At 38.6% G+C, this 18834-nt stretch overlaps 1 protein-coding gene across 1 annotated transcript; it reads right to left on the bottom strand.

Annotated features, from left to right (window-relative positions):
• Nucleotides 1–2168: 2168 nt before the first annotated feature.
• LOC119792652 (transmembrane protein 41A-B-like) lies at nt 2169–18190 on the bottom strand. The gene is made up of 5 exons (XM_038299381.1): nt 17896–18190; nt 7336–7486; nt 7088–7249; nt 2899–3037; nt 2169–2814 (listed from the first exon to the last, which is right to left on the bottom strand). Exons 1-5 carry the CDS (start codon nt 18024–18026, stop codon nt 2579–2581), a joined length of 819 nt encoding a protein of 272 aa, XP_038155309.1. The 5' UTR covers nt 18027–18190; the 3' UTR covers nt 2169–2578.
• Between the last annotated feature and the right edge of the window lie 644 nt (nt 18191–18834).

Here is an 18834-nt window from a genome sequence, read left to right on the forward strand (position 1 = left end):
GGCTGTGTGTTTCCTGGATGGGGCTGCCTGTGGAGCTGGTTGAGGGTGGCCTTTTGTATCTCTGCTTCTTTTTCTATGTCTGCTTTCATCTATTTGAATCCCAGTCGGCCTCAGCAGATGGCCGCTCACACTGAGCCTGGTTCTGCTGGAGGTTTCTTCCTGTTAAAAGGGAGTTTTTCCTCTCCTGAATGGAAATTATTGAGAAGAATAGTCTCCCTAAATTGAAACAGAACAGTGTTCTCTTATTTCAACCTTTCTATAAAAGACAATGTCCCTAATGAAAGTCTTGTTCCTGCACAAGGTGGCTTATTAGTGAAATTGATTTTATATCAGGATGAACTTCTGAATAAAATAGGCTGTTTTAGGCTGCTCTCCACAATAAAATGACTGTTGAGGCAGCCTGGCACCTCCTTTGGAGTTTTTCCGGGTATGTCCCCCTGGGGACCCCGGGAAAAACTCAGAACTCACTGGGGGAGCTAAATTTATCCTGTTAAGCATGGGAACACCTTAAGACCCTCCAGAGCTGGCTCCATGGTGGCGCTGCTGTAAGAGATGCATTCCTTCAGGACCTGATAACGGATTCTCATTTCCACACCAAGACTAAATTAGGTTTAACATGTTTAGGTGGACTATTTCATTAGTGAAAGTAAAAGTTTGAGAGAAAAAAAGATGATGGCACACCTTTTTTTTTTTTTTAATCATTAGACATTATTTAAGCTTCTGACCCCCCCGTCATAAAACTCAAACAGATATGCACCCTCTATCTTTAACGGCTCTGGAGTGCAACTTAATCGACTCTGTGGTTATTCTGCACAGTTAAAGTTTTTTAAGCAATCTCTTATTTCATTCCAATAATGTAACCTTAAGTATCTTTAGCAATCTACTTGTTTGGATGATGCAATTCATGGAAAATTAAAAGAAACTCCAAAACGGAAATCAATATTTTACATTAAGACTGGTCAATCAATAACCTATAGGCTCTATACTTACTGTAAGCTGGGTTTTTTTGTTTTTTTTTTACACAAGTGGCTGTATAGATAGTTATAATCCATTTTACATTGCTTTAAGGAAAAAAAGAAACTCTTTAAAATGCAATTACATGGTTTGTTTAAATGAGAAATTTATATTTATGAAAAAAAAATAGTCATGTGAAGTACAAGATGAACAATTATAGCTCCTAAATGCTTAACAAAATTCTATACAGTATTATATATATATATATATATATATATATATATATATATATATATATATATATATATATATATATATATATATATATATATATATATATATATATATATATATATATATATATATATATATATGAAGTGATGGTTAATGAAGCATCTTGAAGCCAAACTGTATTGATGCTGTGTTGATCCTGTCTCATAGAATACTGACACATGCTGGACATTTAAAGACACTACAGCTACAGGCAGCTTATTGGAGGAAAATGTGAATGAGGATCCTTGTCGACTTGGAATTTGAATCATAATTTTAAAACAATAAGTACAGTAAAAATAGTAAATAAACTAAGAGTCATTTTGAAATTAACTTTAATTCAGATAATTTGAGTGATAACTGAGAGGAAAATTATGACACAACGAGAAAATTAAAATAAAAAGGCACGACTGTGCTCCAAAATTCTTGATCATTTTAATGATGAACCGCAAAAGATTAGACATTTTTTAGCAGATGCATCATGTTAACAGATACGTTTTTGAACACAGTTAAATGTGTCAGTAATTTAGAAAAAAATCCTGTATCAGTCACATGACTGTCTTGAAATAATAGGTAATACGCACAACGATACAATGTTCTGCTCTATGGGCTATATATATATATATATATATATATATATATATATATATATATATATATATATATATATATATATATATATATATATATATATATATATATATCTATACTGTTGTTCATTGTGTGTCTTTTTCAAACAATGGTATTTTGACTAAATTCCGCTTCAGTCAGAGAAAATTGGAGCAGGTTGGTGACGTTACTTTAAATCACAAAGAGGTTATTCTCTGCTTTTACAGACAACACTGCAATCTGCTGAGCAATCTGCAAAATAGGAGATGTTGGAAGTAAACACGATTAGCAGCCAACATTCACATCACAAATCCTATTTTTAATAGGACAAAGGTTTGATCGTCTCCAGGCGGACGGTTGATCTTTTCTCTTTAAGAGATAATCATCAATTTCTGGAAAATTTGATTTTTATTCTTTGCGTTTAGGATGAAGTCTTAGCTTCAGTGACCTCTAATGGGATTTTCCTAAAGCAAACCCAAAGGGATTTTAAATCCCACTTCAGGAAACTTTATAATAACTTTTCCATTTTAATATTTCACTTAATTTATGAACCTTTGAAAAGGACTAAACGTAACCGGATAAGAGCATAAGGTCATAACAATTATCGGCCTGAATGTCTTGAGTCTCCACAGTGACCTTAGAGAAATCTCACTTCTGGCGTGGATTAAAGGTCGCATGCTTTCATCTAGTGGTTTCTTTCCCCACCTGAGTTCTTTTAGTATTTAGTCCCTTTCTCATCTTTCAGTCATCTTCTCTTCCTATCCTGGCTGATTTCCACCTGACTGGTGCCATTACTGTCGACGCCGTCCACCTTGAGGTGAGCTCTGCCGTAGTGTTTGATCAGTGCTCCGGGCAGTAGGGCCATGAGGGCGATAGCCAGGAGCTGAGCCAGGGTCCCCAGGGAGAAAATGTCGTCCAGAGAGGAGATCTGGGACAGAATGGAGCCCGTACGGACACAGATGAAGTTATACGGGATCAAACCTGGAGGCGGAAACAGGGCAGCGGACGTGAGATCAGACCTACTATTTAGTTATTTTTATTTTTATGGTTTGTGAGTTAGCTCACCTATTAATACAGAGAAGAAGAAAATGGATATAGGGATGTTGAGGACAGGACAGGTGATGTTAAGGAACCAGTTAGGAGTCATGGGGAAGAAACGAAGGAAAAGCAGGAAGAAGAATAAGCTGCTACGGTTCTCTTCCACCTACAAGGAGGAGGAAGGACCAGGAAGAGGTGCAGGAAGAAAATAGAGGAAGGTTCAGCAGGCATTTAAAAAAAAGAAAAATGTTTTTAGGATTTAGGAAAAATTTATAAGTTACATACATTAATCGAAAATGAGAGAATCTGCTTTATATTAGTGAAACACTTCATGATAACTTGTATTAACAAACCATTAGAGAAGTCCACAAACCCAAAATTATTCATAGACTCGGCAGACTTTAAGAGAATTTCATTTAACCAAGAAGCTGTTTTTTTGATTGCAAATGAAACATGGATAAAAACTCAATCTAAAAGCATTAAGACAAACAGATGAAAGGGAGGTATTGCTGATACTGATTTCACTATTTGTAGGTGGAAAGATAAAAGCAAAGATTAAAAAACTAAATATTTCCACCATATAGGGAAGTAACCCAAAATAGCAGCTAATGTACATACTACAGAATTTTGTTTGCAAGGACTGTTAAATTTAAACAAAAAATAATCAGTACTCTATACACTCACTGGCCACTTTATTAGGTACACCTGTCCAACTGCTCATTAACACTTAATTTCTAAGCAGCCAATCACATGGCGGCAACTCAGTGCATTTAGGCATGTAGACATGGTCAAGACAATCTCCTGCAGTTCAAAGCGAGCATCAGTATGGGGAAGAAAGGTGATTTGAGTGACTTTGAACGTGGCATGATTGTTGGTGCCAGAAGGGCTGGTCTGAGTATTTCAGAAACTGCTGATCTACTGGGATTTTCACGCACAAACATCTCTAGGGTTTACAGAGAATGGTCCGAAAAAGAAAAAACATCCAGTGAGCGGCAGTTCTGTGGGCGGAAATGCCTTGTTGATGCCAGAGGTCAGAGGAGAATGGCCAGACTGGTTCGAGCTGATAGGAGGGCAACAGTGACTCAAATAACCACCCGTTACAACCAAGGTGGGCAGAAGAGCATCTCTGAACGCACAGTACATCCGACTTTGAGGCAGATGGGCTACAGCAGCAGAAGACCACACCGGGTGCCATTCCTTTCAGCTAAGAACAGGAAACTGAGGCTACAATTTGCACAAGCTCATCGAAATTGGACAATAGAAGATTGGAAAAACGTTGCCTGGTCTGATGAGTCTCGATTTCTGCTGCAACATTCGGATGGTAGGGTCAGAATTTGGCGTCTACAACATGAAAGCATGGATCCATCCTGCCTTGTATCAACGGTTCAGGCTGGTGGTGGTGGTGTCATGGTGTGGGGAATATTTTCTTGGCACTCTTTGGGCCCCTTGGTACCAATTGAGCATCGTTGCAACGCCACAGCCTACCTGAGTATTGTTGCTGACCATGTCCATCCCTTTATGACCACAATGTACCCAACTTCTGATGGCTACTTTCAGCAGGATAATGCGCCATGTCATAAAGCTGGAATCATCTCAGACTGGTTTCTTGAACATGACAATGAGTTCACTGTACTCAAATGGCCTCCATAGTCACCAGATCTTAATCCAATAGAGCATCTTTGGGATGTGGTGGAACGGGAGATTCGCATCATGGATGTGCAGCCGACAAATCTGCGGCAACTGTGTGATGCCATCATGTCAATATGGACCAAACTCCCTGAGGAATGCTTCCAGCACCTTGTTGAATCTATGCCACGAAGAATTGAGGCAGTTCTGAAGGCAAAAGGGGGTCCAACCCGTTACTAGCATGGGGTACCTAATAAAGTGGCCGGTGAGTGTATATTTATACAGTATATGCAGCACAATTTGACTTCAAAACCAAACCGTGATTTCTGTGTAACAGAACTGGCTAAATTGAATTTATAGTGAATTCTTGTTATTGATGTCACAACATGAAAAACTATCATAAGACTGTTCTGCACCATTTTCAGCTGGTACTTGATCTCTGTCATTTGGATACTAAAGGATCCAAAGTATTACTGGTGAGAAAATTCAGTTCTGTCAATTCCTAAGATTATTGATAACATATTGATTGAAGAACATTTTACACAGCACCGACTTTATCAACCTTAGGACCACAACTTTTTACACAGGTGTTCCCAGATCGAGATTAGCATCAATACAAGCACTTAAAGTATAATGTGTGGCAGCATTTAGCTTCTTGGAGCATCATCTACAGCTATATTTACATGGTAATAAGCAATCTGAATAAGCTGCCGGTCACACTGAACATGCATCACGTAAAGATGCCAGTCAAAATATTCTTATCAGATCTGGAAGGATTAGAATGAAATTATATTCCGATTGACAATCCAGGCTTTCACGTAAGCGCTTGTTTAGATCATGTTATTTTGATAGAGGCGAGCCAGCTGTGCGCAAGATATTCCCATCGACACCTTTCCACTATATATTTTCAGTCCAGTCGGATGTTTTATTCTATATACTCATGTCTATATCAATTCTAAAAGCTGATTCATTTTTATTTTTGAGTCAAAAATAATTGAGGCAGGCAGGCATAGCTAATAAGCAATTCTATCATCATCTAAATCACTGAAAAAAACTGATCAAAATCGATAAACGAAATCAGAATGTATAGCCTGCATTTTTATTGATACTACTCATAGCTCATGGCTCAGACTGGTAATCTGTCATACCAGGCATTTGCCAGGTGGGCCGGTCCTAATTCAGCGTGGGAGGGCCAGCCCTCCTTAATTCATACCGTCCCCAACTCTTACTCTCCAACTAAAGCTCCTACCTGTGACAGTAAATAACTCAAGGAACTCAAGAAGTAATCCAATGTTAACTCCCTAAAGGATGCATGCAGTATATATAGCCCTTCCTTGTCACATCCTTGTGACCGTTGGCATATGGTGTCATTTTCTATTTCTTCAAACTGTAAAATCCTTGCAACAAACTCGATTCTAATAAAACTAAAATCCTTTCTATAAACCAAACTACGATGTTCCTCTCATATTTGGCAAATTTATGTTTGAATATTTTGCAAAAACATGTTGCTGTGCATGATGGGGTTTTTGTGATGGTTGTCGTGTGATGCTTGAAGATAGATCAGTTAATCTACAATGTTTGTTCGTATTATGTTTCACATTTGAGACGCGCACCTGATGATGATGATGTCAGGCTTTGATGGGCCATGAAACTCTTCATCAACCCCTTTGCAAGCTTCAAAATGGTCTCCAACCAGTGACAAACTAGAGTGTTCATTTTTTGAATCCTTGACAGACGCACTTGGCAAAACTTGCATCCTGAAATTAACGTTTTCCAGGTTTTTCCTACCATAGTTTTCCCAACCACCTTGGTTAATATTTCAGTGTGGCTGGCAATTCTCCAATTCACCCTCGTTCCATATCCTGTTTTTCACATTTTGACTTCATACAGGAAACACTAGAACCCAGGACTTAAAAACTAATGATATCAAATTAAAGGACTTTCAAGGATGGGTGTCTTTTAATGATTGTTTTTAAATAGTTTGAGGCCCTGAACTTATTTTCTTTTTAATACCCAAATACTTATACTTCAGCAATAGTACCAAGGTGTTACTTAATTGTATCTCTTATACTATATCCGTTGGTTGTGCTGTTCTTTTTACATCTCTTTGGTGGTGGTGAAGCAGACTGAAAATGTTTTAAAATTATCTCCCCTTTTATCTCCTCTTTCTTTGATATTTTTTCCTTTTTTCTGTTTTCCCTATCCTGTTCTACTTACATTGAAGTGTCCATATAATCTGTAAAACTCCCTGCATGAATTATAATAAAGCTTTTTACATGCATAAATCAAGCGGAACACTATGGTCAAAGCTGTACTGCTCCACTTATGAACGCAAAATCTGTTGGGGTCTTTTTGGCATGAAAACAATTATTCTTATTGCGACATTGCCAGACAGGACACTGTTAAAAAACAACAACAAAAAAAAAAATAACAAAACAAAAAAACATTTAAGGACATGTGGGAACCCTGTTTTTTTTCCACTTTAAAGACTGAGTGCTGACAACAAATATTCAGATTTTGATATTTCCATTCAAAACACAGTTAAAGTTATTTCTGATTGAACTACTGAGCCCTGCACAGACATGCCTACCTTCATCTGCAGCAGAGCCACCTTGTCAGGGAAGAAGTAAACCACATACTGCTTCCCAAACGTCGAGGACAGCAGGAAGCAGAATGTGGAGCCAAAAGTGGAGAGCAAGCAGGCCAATATCAGACCCACCCAAGGTCCAAATATCGCCCCACCCAACATGTTCTGAAACAAGACAGGAGAAACAAGCAGTTGGAGTTTTCAGTTCTATGAGTTTTTTTTGTTTTTGTTTCTTTCTATGCGTTTCTCACCAGGAAGGACGAGCCAGGTATGGCGAAGGACTGTTTATAAAGGTATGCGCTACAGAACAGCAGCAGAACGTAGCCATAGTTTTCCGTCTTGTAAAACTTTAGCGTGTTGGCGAGTTCCCGCAGAGACTCTAAGTCTGAAGGGAACTTCAACCTGGATGGAAAAACACAGAGGACCAAACCTTAGTACCCAGCTTCTATTCCCCCATTTAGGCATCTGTTAATAAAATCAGGCTTTGATAAGGTGGTTGCCACACAATAACCATGATACTACCTTATTACAAGGACATTTTGTTCTAATTTTGAGGTTGTATTGGCCTTTGCCGGCATTTCTGTCAAAAAAGTTTACCACAACATTTCTGTTGATTGACAATTTAGATCTGAAGTATAACCATAGAGACCCTAACCCTATGTCTACGAATGAAATCCTACTGAAAAAAAAATAATTACTATCAATCAGTGGAGTTCACTTATCGATAAAAAGCACTCGCACAAAAACACTATGCTACTGTGCATTTAATAGGGAAAGGAAACAGCAAACAACAGATTTTTTTAAGTCTTAGGGATTCTCAGTCGGATATTTTAATTTAACCAGAAATTCCTATTGTCTTGTGTTTTTTTTTTCTTCTCTTTTTTGTGATTTTATTTCTCTGCATTACCAACAAGCCCCTATCAACGAGCCCTATGATGAAAAAAAGGTTAATTGTGCGACCTGAGTAACGTGCAGTAACGAGGTGTCGGCAATGGTAACTGTGTTATAGTTACAGTGAAAGTAATTAGTTAGATTACCTTGCTACTAAAAAAAGGTAACGGCGTTAGTAGCGGCGTTACTTTCAACACCGTTATGGCACTTCTCTCTCAACATCTCCAGATGGGATGTGGCAGCACTAAAATCTTACATAATAAGATAGGGTTAAGGCTAGGGTTTATAATTCAATTCAGTTTATTTCTATAGCACTAATTCACAAGACATGTCATCTTAAGGCACTTTACAGTTCAACCAGATCATACAGTCAAATTGATTCAAAGTTTTCTATCTAAGGGAAACCACTTGGTTGCATCGAGTCATTGATTCATATACAATCCCTCACACTAAGCATGGTTCTAGCGACAGTGGAGAGGAAAAACTCCCTTTTAACAGAAGGAAACCTCCAGCACAACCAGGCTCAGTGTGAGCGGCCATCTGCTGAGGCCGACTGGGAGTTAAGGGATAAGGTAGGGTTAAGGAAGTAGGGTTAATAATAAGGTAGAGTTAAGGGAGTAGGGTTAATAATAAGGTAGGGTTAAGGAAGTAGGGTTAATAATAAGGTAGAGTTAAGGGAGTAGGGTTAATAATAAGGTAGGGTTAAGGAAGTAGGGTTAATAATAAGGTAGGGTTAAGGGAGTAGGGTTAATAATAAGGTAGAGTTAAGGGAGTAGGGTTAATAATAAGGTAGGGTTAAGGGAGTAGGGTTAATAATAAGGTAGAGTTAAGGGAGTAGGGTTAATAATAAGGTAGGGTTAAGGGAGTAGGGTTAATAATAAGGTAGAGTTAAGGGAGTAGGGTTAATAATAAGGAAGAGTTAAGGAGGTAGGGTTAATAATAAGGTAGAGTTAAGGGAGTAGGGTTAATAATAAGGTAGGGTTAAGGAAGTAGGGTTAATAATAAGGTAGGGTTAAGGGAGTAGGGTTAATAATAAGGTAGAGTTAAGGGAATAGGGTTAATAATAAGGTAGAGTTAAGGGAGTAGGGTTAATAATAAGGTAGGGTTAAGGGAGTATGGTTAATAATAAGGTAGAGTTAAGGGAGTAGGGTTAATAATAAGGTAGAGTTAAGGGAATAGGGTTAATAATAAGGCAGGGTTAAGGGAGTAGGGTTAATAATAAGGTAGAGTTAAGGGAGTAGGGTTAATAATAAGGTAGAGTTAAGGAGGTAGGGTTAATAATAAGGTAGAGTTTAGGGAGTAGGGTTAATAATAAGGTAGGGTTAAGGAAGTAGGGTTAATAATAAGGTAGGTTTAAGGGAGTAGGGTTAATAATAAGGTAGAGTTAAGGGAGTAGGGTTAATAATAAGGTAGGGTTAAGGGAGTAGGGTTAATAATAAGGTAGGGTTAAGGGAGTAGGGTTAACAATAAGGAAGAGTTAAGGAGGTAGGGTTAATAATAAGGTAGAGTTAAGGGAGTAGGGTTAATAATAAGGTAGGGTTAAGGAAGTAGGGTTAATAATAAGGTAGGGTTAAGGGAGTAGGGTTAATAATAAGGTAGAGTTAAGGGAATAGGGTTAATAATAAGGTAGAGTTAAGGGAGTAGGGTTAATAATAAGGTAGGGTTAAGGGAGTATGGTTAATAATAAGGTAGAGTTAAGGGAATAGGGTTAATAATAAGGTAGAGTTAAGGGAGTAGGGTTAATAATAAGGTAGGGTTAAGGGAGTAGGGTTAATAATAAGGTAGAGTTAAGGGAATAGGGTTAATAATAAGGTAGAGTTAAGGGAGTAGGGTTAATAATAAGGTAGGGTTAAGGGAGTATGGTTAATAATAAGGTAGAGTTAAGGGAGTAGGGTTAATAATAAGGTAGAGTTAAGGGAATAGGGTTAATAATAAGGCAGGGTTAAGGGAGTAGGGTTAATAATAAGGTAGAGTTAAGGGAGTAGGGTTAATAATAAGGTAGAGTTAAGGAGGTAGGGTTAATAATAAGGTAGAGTTAAGGGAGTAGGGTTAATAATAAGGTAGGGTTAAGGAAGTAGGGTTAATAATTAGGTAGGTTTAAGGGAGTAGGGTTAATAATAAGGTAGAGTTAAGGGAGTAGTGTTAATAATAAGGTAGAGTTAAGGGAGTAGGGTTAATAATAAGGTAGGGTTAAGGGAGTACGGTTAACAATAAGGTAGAGTTAAGGGAGTAGGGTTAATAATAAGGTAGGGTTAAGGAAGCAGGGTTAATAATAAGGTAGGGTTAAGGAAGCAGGGTTAATAATAAGGTAGGGTTAAGGGAGTAGGGTTAATTATAAGGTAGAGTTAACCTCTTACACCCTAAGGGGGTATAAATAAATTTCTGCCTGACAAAAACACACAAAAGTAAATAACTTATAGCCTCACAGCTATTAGATTTAAGAAGAAACTTTTGGTACGTCTGTAAAGGTAAGATGTCATAGAATGGAATAGAATTCATAGAATTCTGGTGTCAGCACCATTGTAGCTTTGACCCTGCCTGAAACATTAGGGACAAAATACAAAATATTTTGCATTTTTTGAACCTCACCAAAATTTTCTTTGAAATAAACATTGCAAAACACTACCAAAATATTATTTATAGCACAAAAAAGTAGTACAGACTTTTAAATCTAAATGTTGTGTAAAAATATACCAAATTTGGACTCAATCAGATGAATCATATTTATTTTAGAATGGTATTAGTGAGAAATTTCTTAGGCGGAGAGGCCATTTTGGCACATTTATCCATAAATGTCACCAAACTGTGCCAAATGTGTTTTTTACATCAATACTGGGGGTTTGGTAAAATTACGAGGTCACGTAGCAGCTGGACCCACCGGTGGGTCCGTAGGGTTCTAGGGGTTAAGGAAGTAGGGTTAATAATAAGGTAGAGTTAAGGGAGTAGGGTTAATAAAAAGGTAGGGTTAAGGAAGTAGGGTTAATAATAAGGTAGGGTTAAGGGAGTAGGGTTAATAATAAGATAGGGTTGAGAGTGGATTGGTAATGGTTTGCCACACATCTTATTTTGGTCTACAGACAATGCTCAATCATTCATCTAGTGGTGAAGTTTTTTTTACTCCTCTAAAGAATTCAGAAATGACAACAAAATTGTATCGGACTATCAAAGTTACTGTATCATCTTTAAAATCAATATCAGTCAATGTTACATATCAGTATCTTTTGGTGATGTGTTTCTGTTTACTGTTTCTGCGACTTTTGAGACCACCTCATTGAGGAGATGATGAAAGAGTGGCTGAATGTAAGGAGACCAGGTGTTTTTTTTCCACCCCTCACCATCGCTGTTAATATGTAACTCCATGCGTGCCCATCTCACAGCTGATGTGAAAAACATGGGGAAACAAATTAACGCTGCTCGACATCAGTGTGAACCGGACCCAGCAGGTGCAGCAGAAGCAGCGAGTTTACATGCAAAGTCAATGGTTGACGCGCATATAGGTGCAGCAAAAGGTCCCGTAGCGCATTTTGGTGCAGCGCGTCGGGAGCGTTTAAGCATCTGACGCACCGCCAACACGCTGCTGCTGCTCGAGATGGAAAAATTGAAGTTTTGCTGCTGGACGCGCCGCATCAACCAATCAGAGAAGCTGATCTGGGAGCTGCCAGCGAGACAGACAGCGCTCTGATGACATATGATATTAACGCAAATGGAAAAGGCTGGATGGATGCGTGGCTGAGGCAGGTGTATGTGAGAAGACTAGGTGGTTTTTTCCACGCATCACCATCGCTGCGTGCCCATCTCACAGCCGATGTGAAAAAAAGGTGAATCAAATGAACGCTGTGCTCGCCGTTATCCCGGGGGTCTGACAAAGGAGCTTCAACCGCGCGACATCGGTGTGAAGCAGCCGTTCGAAGTAAGGCTGCGAGCGGCGTGGGAGCCATGGATGACAGACTGAGACCACAGTTTCAGGATAAGAAGGCAGCGCCGGGCAGATTACGCCACCGTTTGCGGATGGATTGTAGATGGACTGTGTCTGCTGGCTCTGTTGTTCAAGCTTTCGCAAAAGCCGGCATTATTTCTGAGGAGCCGCGCTGCACGGAAAGTGACTCTGACAGCGAAGAAGGGGAAACTGGCATGTCTGATTTAGCGCAGCTGTTTTATTCAGAAACAGAGGATGATGACTTTGATGGGTTTGATTAATACTTTGTAATAAATACATGAATAAAGCACAATCATACTCAGTTTTGCTCCCGCTGTATTTTTCTCCCTGAAAACTTAATTCAACAGCAGCCCCGGCGCGTCTCCTCCTCTTCATCGCGGTGGCTGGCAGGTGTTTTTTCATCTAAATAATCTAAATCTTGCAGCTATATTTGCTGTGATCAGTGGGAATAAAGTAGTTTTAATATGTTTTTAAGTGAGAAAGTCCACCTGAAAACTTAATAATTGCAGTCAGTTCATCCAGATTATCTATTTCTGTCGGAGGCGCTCAGACCCCCACATACCAGCGGTGCGCTGACAGTAGAAATCTCTTCATCAGCAGCCTGTAGGCTGGGCAGCCTGGGGTTCACCGCGGCTGCTGGCAGGTGTTTTTCATCTAAATAATTTTAGCTGCAGGCACCAGGATACCGGCAATAAAAGCGAACATATTCCGTCAGCAGGTTTCAGGATTTTAAGTTAATTTAGGAGTGATCACAGCGCTGTGTCATCTGCGATGTGTCCGTCTCACATGAATAAAGCACAGTCATACTCAGTTTTGCCCCCGCTGTATTTTTAAATACGCAGTAGAGCTATTTAAAGGTAGTAGAGGACTTGTACCTGTATATAAAAAACGCGCCCTATAGTCCGGTGCGCCTTATGTGTTTGTTAAATACAGAAATGGGACACATAACTGAGAGTGCGCCTTTTAGTCCGGTGCGCCTTATGGTCGTGAAAATACGGTATGTATTTCTTTCAGTAGAGTGGCTGGCCATGTGGAATTTGTTTCGGCATGTGATAGTGATAGAGATACAGGGAGGGCTGGAAAGTCTTTAACTGAAACAGAGAGGCTATGTCAGCTATACATTAATTCTGTAAAAAGGGGGACATCGGCTCAAATGCTTTTATTGGTGCATCCTTAATCTAGACTATACAATGCCTTTAATCTCAGTTTTGAATTCCCACTATATCAAACAGGGCAAAACTTTGAACCATAAGCGTCGTTAGACCTATTTAAGGGTGGCTTCAGCCACCCTTTCTTTGGCATTAGCCACCCTATAATTATTTTGCGATTTTAAAAAATATATATTTTTTTCTGTATTTATTTTTTCCTCATATTTTCCCAAAACAAATGCAGTAAAGCACCGAATAAAAGCCATAAAGAAGACAAGTTAATCTGAACAATCATAGGCGTAACTTCCTTAAGGACTGGTGTGGACATGTCCCCACCAATATTTTGTACACGTATTTTGCTTTCGGTGCTGTGTATATCTGATTAAAACCCCATTCATGCCGCTCCTCAGAAAGAAAATAAAAAAAGTTCTCCCCGCTGCTCACCGTCCACAAACCCCGACAAAAAAACTCAGAAAAAAGAATCTGTTGCCTCTCGCTTTCTCCCCATCACCCCCCTCCAACCTCTCCCCATAACATTTGAATTGAAGATATCCGGGGGTGACGGGTCGGGTTCGGTAGTCATCCTAACGGGTTCGGGCGGGTGCGGGTTGGTAAAACTCGACCCATGCAGGTCTCTAAGCTACACTACAATCAGTATCGTTGCCATAGAAACAGACAACAGCGCCAATATATCAGAATTATACTAAAACACACGCAAATAATTTCCCAAATAAAAAACAGGACTTTCAGTCCATTACAGTTTTCCGTTTTTAGAGGGTTGTTTATTTTGCGTTTATTAAGTGATGGCTGTGGTATATTAGCTTTCACTGCTATAAGCTTTCGCAGCAGTGATTGATTAATTTAAACACCTGCTCTGCTGATGGTCTATCGGAGTTGGTGTTTAGGTTGAACATAAAGAACACCTTTTATTTGAAGCTTCTTATAGCTACTGTTTTAATCCCGGCTTCACTTAAAACTTTTTCCTGACTTTGATAGTGTTGCCATTCAGTAGCAAGCACTGCGCCCCTTTTTCTTTTATATGTACACGTACATTTAAGATTTAGCGTGTTATGTTGACAGCTCATGAGCAAGCTGCTTTTTGCAATCTAGCAGGGAGGTAAGGATAGGATCTTGCAGATGTGACGTCACTCTGCAGGGGGTCCAAAGATAAAAGATTTAAACAATTTTGGCATTGGAATTTCAGATTTAAGGGAGTTAGAAAGTTCACTTAGTAAAAGTGCAAATAATAAATCTGATTACCGATTACTTTTAAGCTGGTTGAACATACTGCGACAGACTGGTGACCTGTCCAGGGTGATCCCACCTCTCACCCAGAACCTGACTGGAGATATGCACCAGCACCTCCTGATCCCACTGAGGGATAAGGTTAAAGAAAATGGATGGTTGAACATAGTCCACTCTCCCAGATTCTATCAAATCAGTATTGATACCCTCAGGGGCGGATTTAGGAAATTTGGGGCCCTAGGCAAAGACAGGCAGGGGGCCCCCTAAGAAGTAAACCCATAAAACAGACCCATTCTACAGATAGAGAAATGCTAATAGAATAGACATCCATTATTTGTTCTAGGTTTTGTCCCTCTCTCCTTGTCCCTTTTTCCTCTCTATTTATCAGCGTTCTGATGGCATTTTAGCCAAAGGATTTTTAGCAAAAACATAATTAATGTGCACAAATAAGGATTAGTTGTATTAACCATACATGGAAACAGAGTTTTATGGGGCCCCCAGAACTTGGGGCCCTGGGCAACTGCCTAGTATTGCCTAATGGTAAATCCCCCCTGGATACCCTGCTAGTGGATGTTCTTGACAGAAAGACGGAGTTGCTTAATCATATTCTGCTTAAGGCCCCATAAGATCTTGTCCGAGTCCTGGTTTAAAAGTAAATTAATTTTAAAAAGTGACCCAAAATTGACTGTCAATAAATGTTCTACAAAATTGATATATTTATTTGATTTCTTTGATTTGTACTGTCTGTTTAGATTTATGTGATATTTTTTGCACAAAATATATAAGTCAATATTGTAACAGTTATGTTTTCAACTGTAAGCATTAAATTGATAAATGTTATTCGCATTTTTTTGGCTTTATCCTTTCCAACAAAAAAAAAAGGCGTCGCGCAGGTAGCTCCCTTTCCTTATGAGCCGTCCCCACCAACTTTCAACACAAAGTTACACCCTTGTCTTAGACAACGCCTTAGCAGGTGCACTGAAAAAATCCGGCGCGCGCTGCGCGCGCACATTATCTTCTAGGGGCTGAGCCACCCTTGTCTCTTAAACCTAGAGACGCCCCTGCTTTGAACCAAGGCAAAACAAAACCTGTAAAAACAGAACTATAAAAGAAAAAGTGATCATCTTGTATGTCTCAGAGTGGAAAAGTAACTGGATACAGTTGATTTAAAGATAGAAATAGCATCACTGCTTGAATACTAGAGGAGAGACCTAGAAGACTCTTTGGAAAACCCACACAGCAAAAAAAAAAATTCCCCCGTCCAAACCCCCCTCAACTTGAAACTCAAGTAGCCAGCTTCCTGGGCCATCTGCTTTCACATCCAGCGTTGCTCCTTTTCACTGGTCAGAGGACAAACATCCAGCTCTCTCACTGGTCTACAGGAAGGGGATGTGGAAACACCCCGACACGTGAAACTCAGTGGACGTATGTACAGTATTCGAGGAGGGAGAGTTATAAATCTGCTTACGACTATTGCTATAAAAGATGTTCTGCCTCAGCAAAAAACCTTCACACACACCCACACAGCTGGTGGAATGTTTAGATGGGGATTCACTTCTGAAGTCTCTTACCCACAAATCAGATTTAAGCCTTTTTTTTTATTTAATTCTGTTGTTCCGTTTAATAAAAAAAAAAAAAAGTAAATGAAGAAGATGCAAACACACACAAATCAGTCATGTTAATTTTATTTTAAACATGAGCAATGAGTAATAGTATATTGTGAGTACTATCATATCACTAGACACAAGCATACAAACAGACACACACAGGGATACTTCATGCATTTGGCCTCAGAGTGTCTGCCTCAGTGTTATTCTATCATCCCTTTGCAACCTCGTTTGACTGTAAATTTAAACTCACCCAGTGATGACGTGCAGTCAACTTTAACTAAATAGACTCACATCCTGTCAGATGGCGAGTGCTTCATTAGTGGATCAATGAACAATGTTTTTACCAAAAAGGTACATACCTGATGAGATCAGATGTTTCCTATTAACATGTGCCTATTCATGAGTGTTTGGTATGCACTCAGAGGAACATTGCATTCCAACTCTACTTTCTGTTCATTAAAAAAGCTCCAGGAACTCATGTTGGCAAAACATTTCAACATGAGCTCATGGTAATCTGCCTTATAGGCCAAGACTGGACTAAAATAAAATGTCTAACAGTTTAAAAGATGTTCTTTCACAAGACTATAAACGTTCAACTCTATTAATAAATGTACATAGATGTTTTTTTCACTGTAAACTGGAATGTTTGTTATTAGAATATTTATTCCACTTGGAGACTATCCAGTTCTCAAGCAACATCCATTATTGGTCACTTATGTTGAGGTTTTCTGACATTTGGAAGTCCCCTTGTGCTTTTAAAAATAGAGGAGTGGTCATTAAAAGACTTTTTTTTATTTCCTCCAAACAAAGAAAATGAGTAGATAGAAGAAAATAAGTAAAAACTTCAACTGTTATGATAGACCAGGGCTGCTTGAAATGATACGATTTAAAAAAAGCAAACATTTTTCATAATACATTGAGATACCAGATAACCCTGTTCTACAAGGCATTGTCTTTGGGTCTCTCAATCAAGTTTCAGACTGTTAACTATAAAAATTAATGTGCTTGATTATTTTGGTAGAATTTAGAGGGATTTCTGTAATTCTGTTTAACAAAAACAGTAAATAGATCATGTTGTACGTTTTAGTTTGACCTTTTTTTTTAAGCTAACTGTTGTATTTCTAAACTCTAACATAATGTAATAATCTCATACAAACCCAAACCTAGAGATCAAAATACTTTACCTCAAGCTGCTAAAATATTAATCTTAAGCTTAAATCTGATGTTTTTTTTTGTTTTTGTTTTTTTTATTTCAGTGGTAGTGGCAATATATGGTTATTTATTATGGCTATGAAGATCTTTTTAAATTAAAAAAAGGAAAACGTTTAGTAGATGGATGCTTCAATTCTAGAATTATATTACAATAAAGAAATTCCCCCCCCCCCATTCAGTTCTGCTTAATCCTTTATAGGGCAAGATAACCCCCCCAAGATCTATATCCAGCCATTCAGCAAAGATGCTGCTACATGGCTGTACGTCTTATTTTGGTGATTGACCAATTAGAAGAGCCCTTGAATGATATATTACCTAATATAAATTAGGTTGGGAAAAAAAGTTAACGAGTCAAGAAAAAAGATAAAAAGCTAATTAAAAGTTAAAAAGTAAAGTTCAAAAGTTAATAAGCTTAGTTAACAGTTATATTTAGGTGTGTAAGTTCCAGTATCAGCATTAATGCTTCTAAGGTTATGTTGTACCAAAAAAAAAAAAGTGTTTCTTTAGCTTTCAGAGTGTTTTTCATGAATTTCTTATAGAAGCACTTTTATTATTTTTCTTAATATATCCGGGCAAGATGGCTTTTCTTGTTTTTACATTGACATTCATTTTTGCCATCAAATTATACATATTTTTTTAATGTTACAAAGGTAATAAGGTCTTAGCCTGTATTCCAATAACACTATTGGTTTGAAATTTAGATTTTTAAAGTATTTAACTGAGTGTCCTATAAAGGCTTTAATCTAAATGCAGCAGTTCTGCCTCTACCTGTTCTCCTGCTCGGCCTCGCCCTCCTGCAGCTGGAGCTGGCTCCGTCCCGGGGGAAGGTGTTTGGACAGCAGGTAGAGGGAGACGCTCGCCGCCGCCACAATGACAGCTAGTCCCGCTAAGGAGCGCATGTTGTCCCTGTAGACAAACTTCACCGCAACTTTCACCAACAACTCAACTTAAACGCAGGGGAGAGCGCCGCTGCAGGGGAAGTTGACGTGTTCTGGTTCAGTTGGAGGAAACCGGGGGACAGGGGGGTGTTGCTTTCCCAGAGGCAGGCCCCTCAGACGGCTGACATTCTGCCAGGGGTCGGTGAGCGGATCAGATGGCAGCTTGGTGACTAATAGCTCTCCTAAGCACACTGACACTGCTTGACTCTATTGAACAGCTTGTCCAGTTAGTTCAAAGTTTATTCAATGTATATATATTTATATTAATGTACAATGTATTATTTCTTTGAGTCATATTTATACAAATTTCCTTCTAAGATGTATTTTTTGCATGCAATGTAATGTGCTATATCACTAAGCGACCGCTAGATGGCAGTGTACCACAACTATTTCCACGGATATTTGTACATCATTGTTTATCTATTCGGTCAGTGGGTTTGGTAACTTTAATTTGCTTTTCCATTGATATATAAGTTATTTATAGTAGGGAGAAATGTTAAATTTTGGTTATTCTAATGCACATAGAGTGATCTTAAAAAAGTATTTCTCCAGGATTGATGTTTTTTCTTTTCATCATTCTGCTTCATTCTATCTCTATTCTTCTACTCTGCAGAATCTGTTTGTTCAATGTCTAACGTCTTGCTCTCTCTGCTTTTTCTTATAGTAGCTTCATCTGGTCTGTTCCTGTTTGGATTTGACTCCATCCTGGAGAGAAATATCAGCTGTGCTGCTTCTATCAACACTTTGTTTATAGATGTTGGAGATCGGC

Source organism: Cyprinodon tularosa, unplaced genomic scaffold (assembly GCF_016077235.1).
Source record: "Cyprinodon tularosa strain WSP-4 unplaced genomic scaffold, ASM1607723v1 ctg428, whole genome shotgun sequence".
NCBI classification, from domain to species: domain Eukaryota; kingdom Metazoa; phylum Chordata; class Actinopteri; order Cyprinodontiformes; family Cyprinodontidae; genus Cyprinodon; species Cyprinodon tularosa.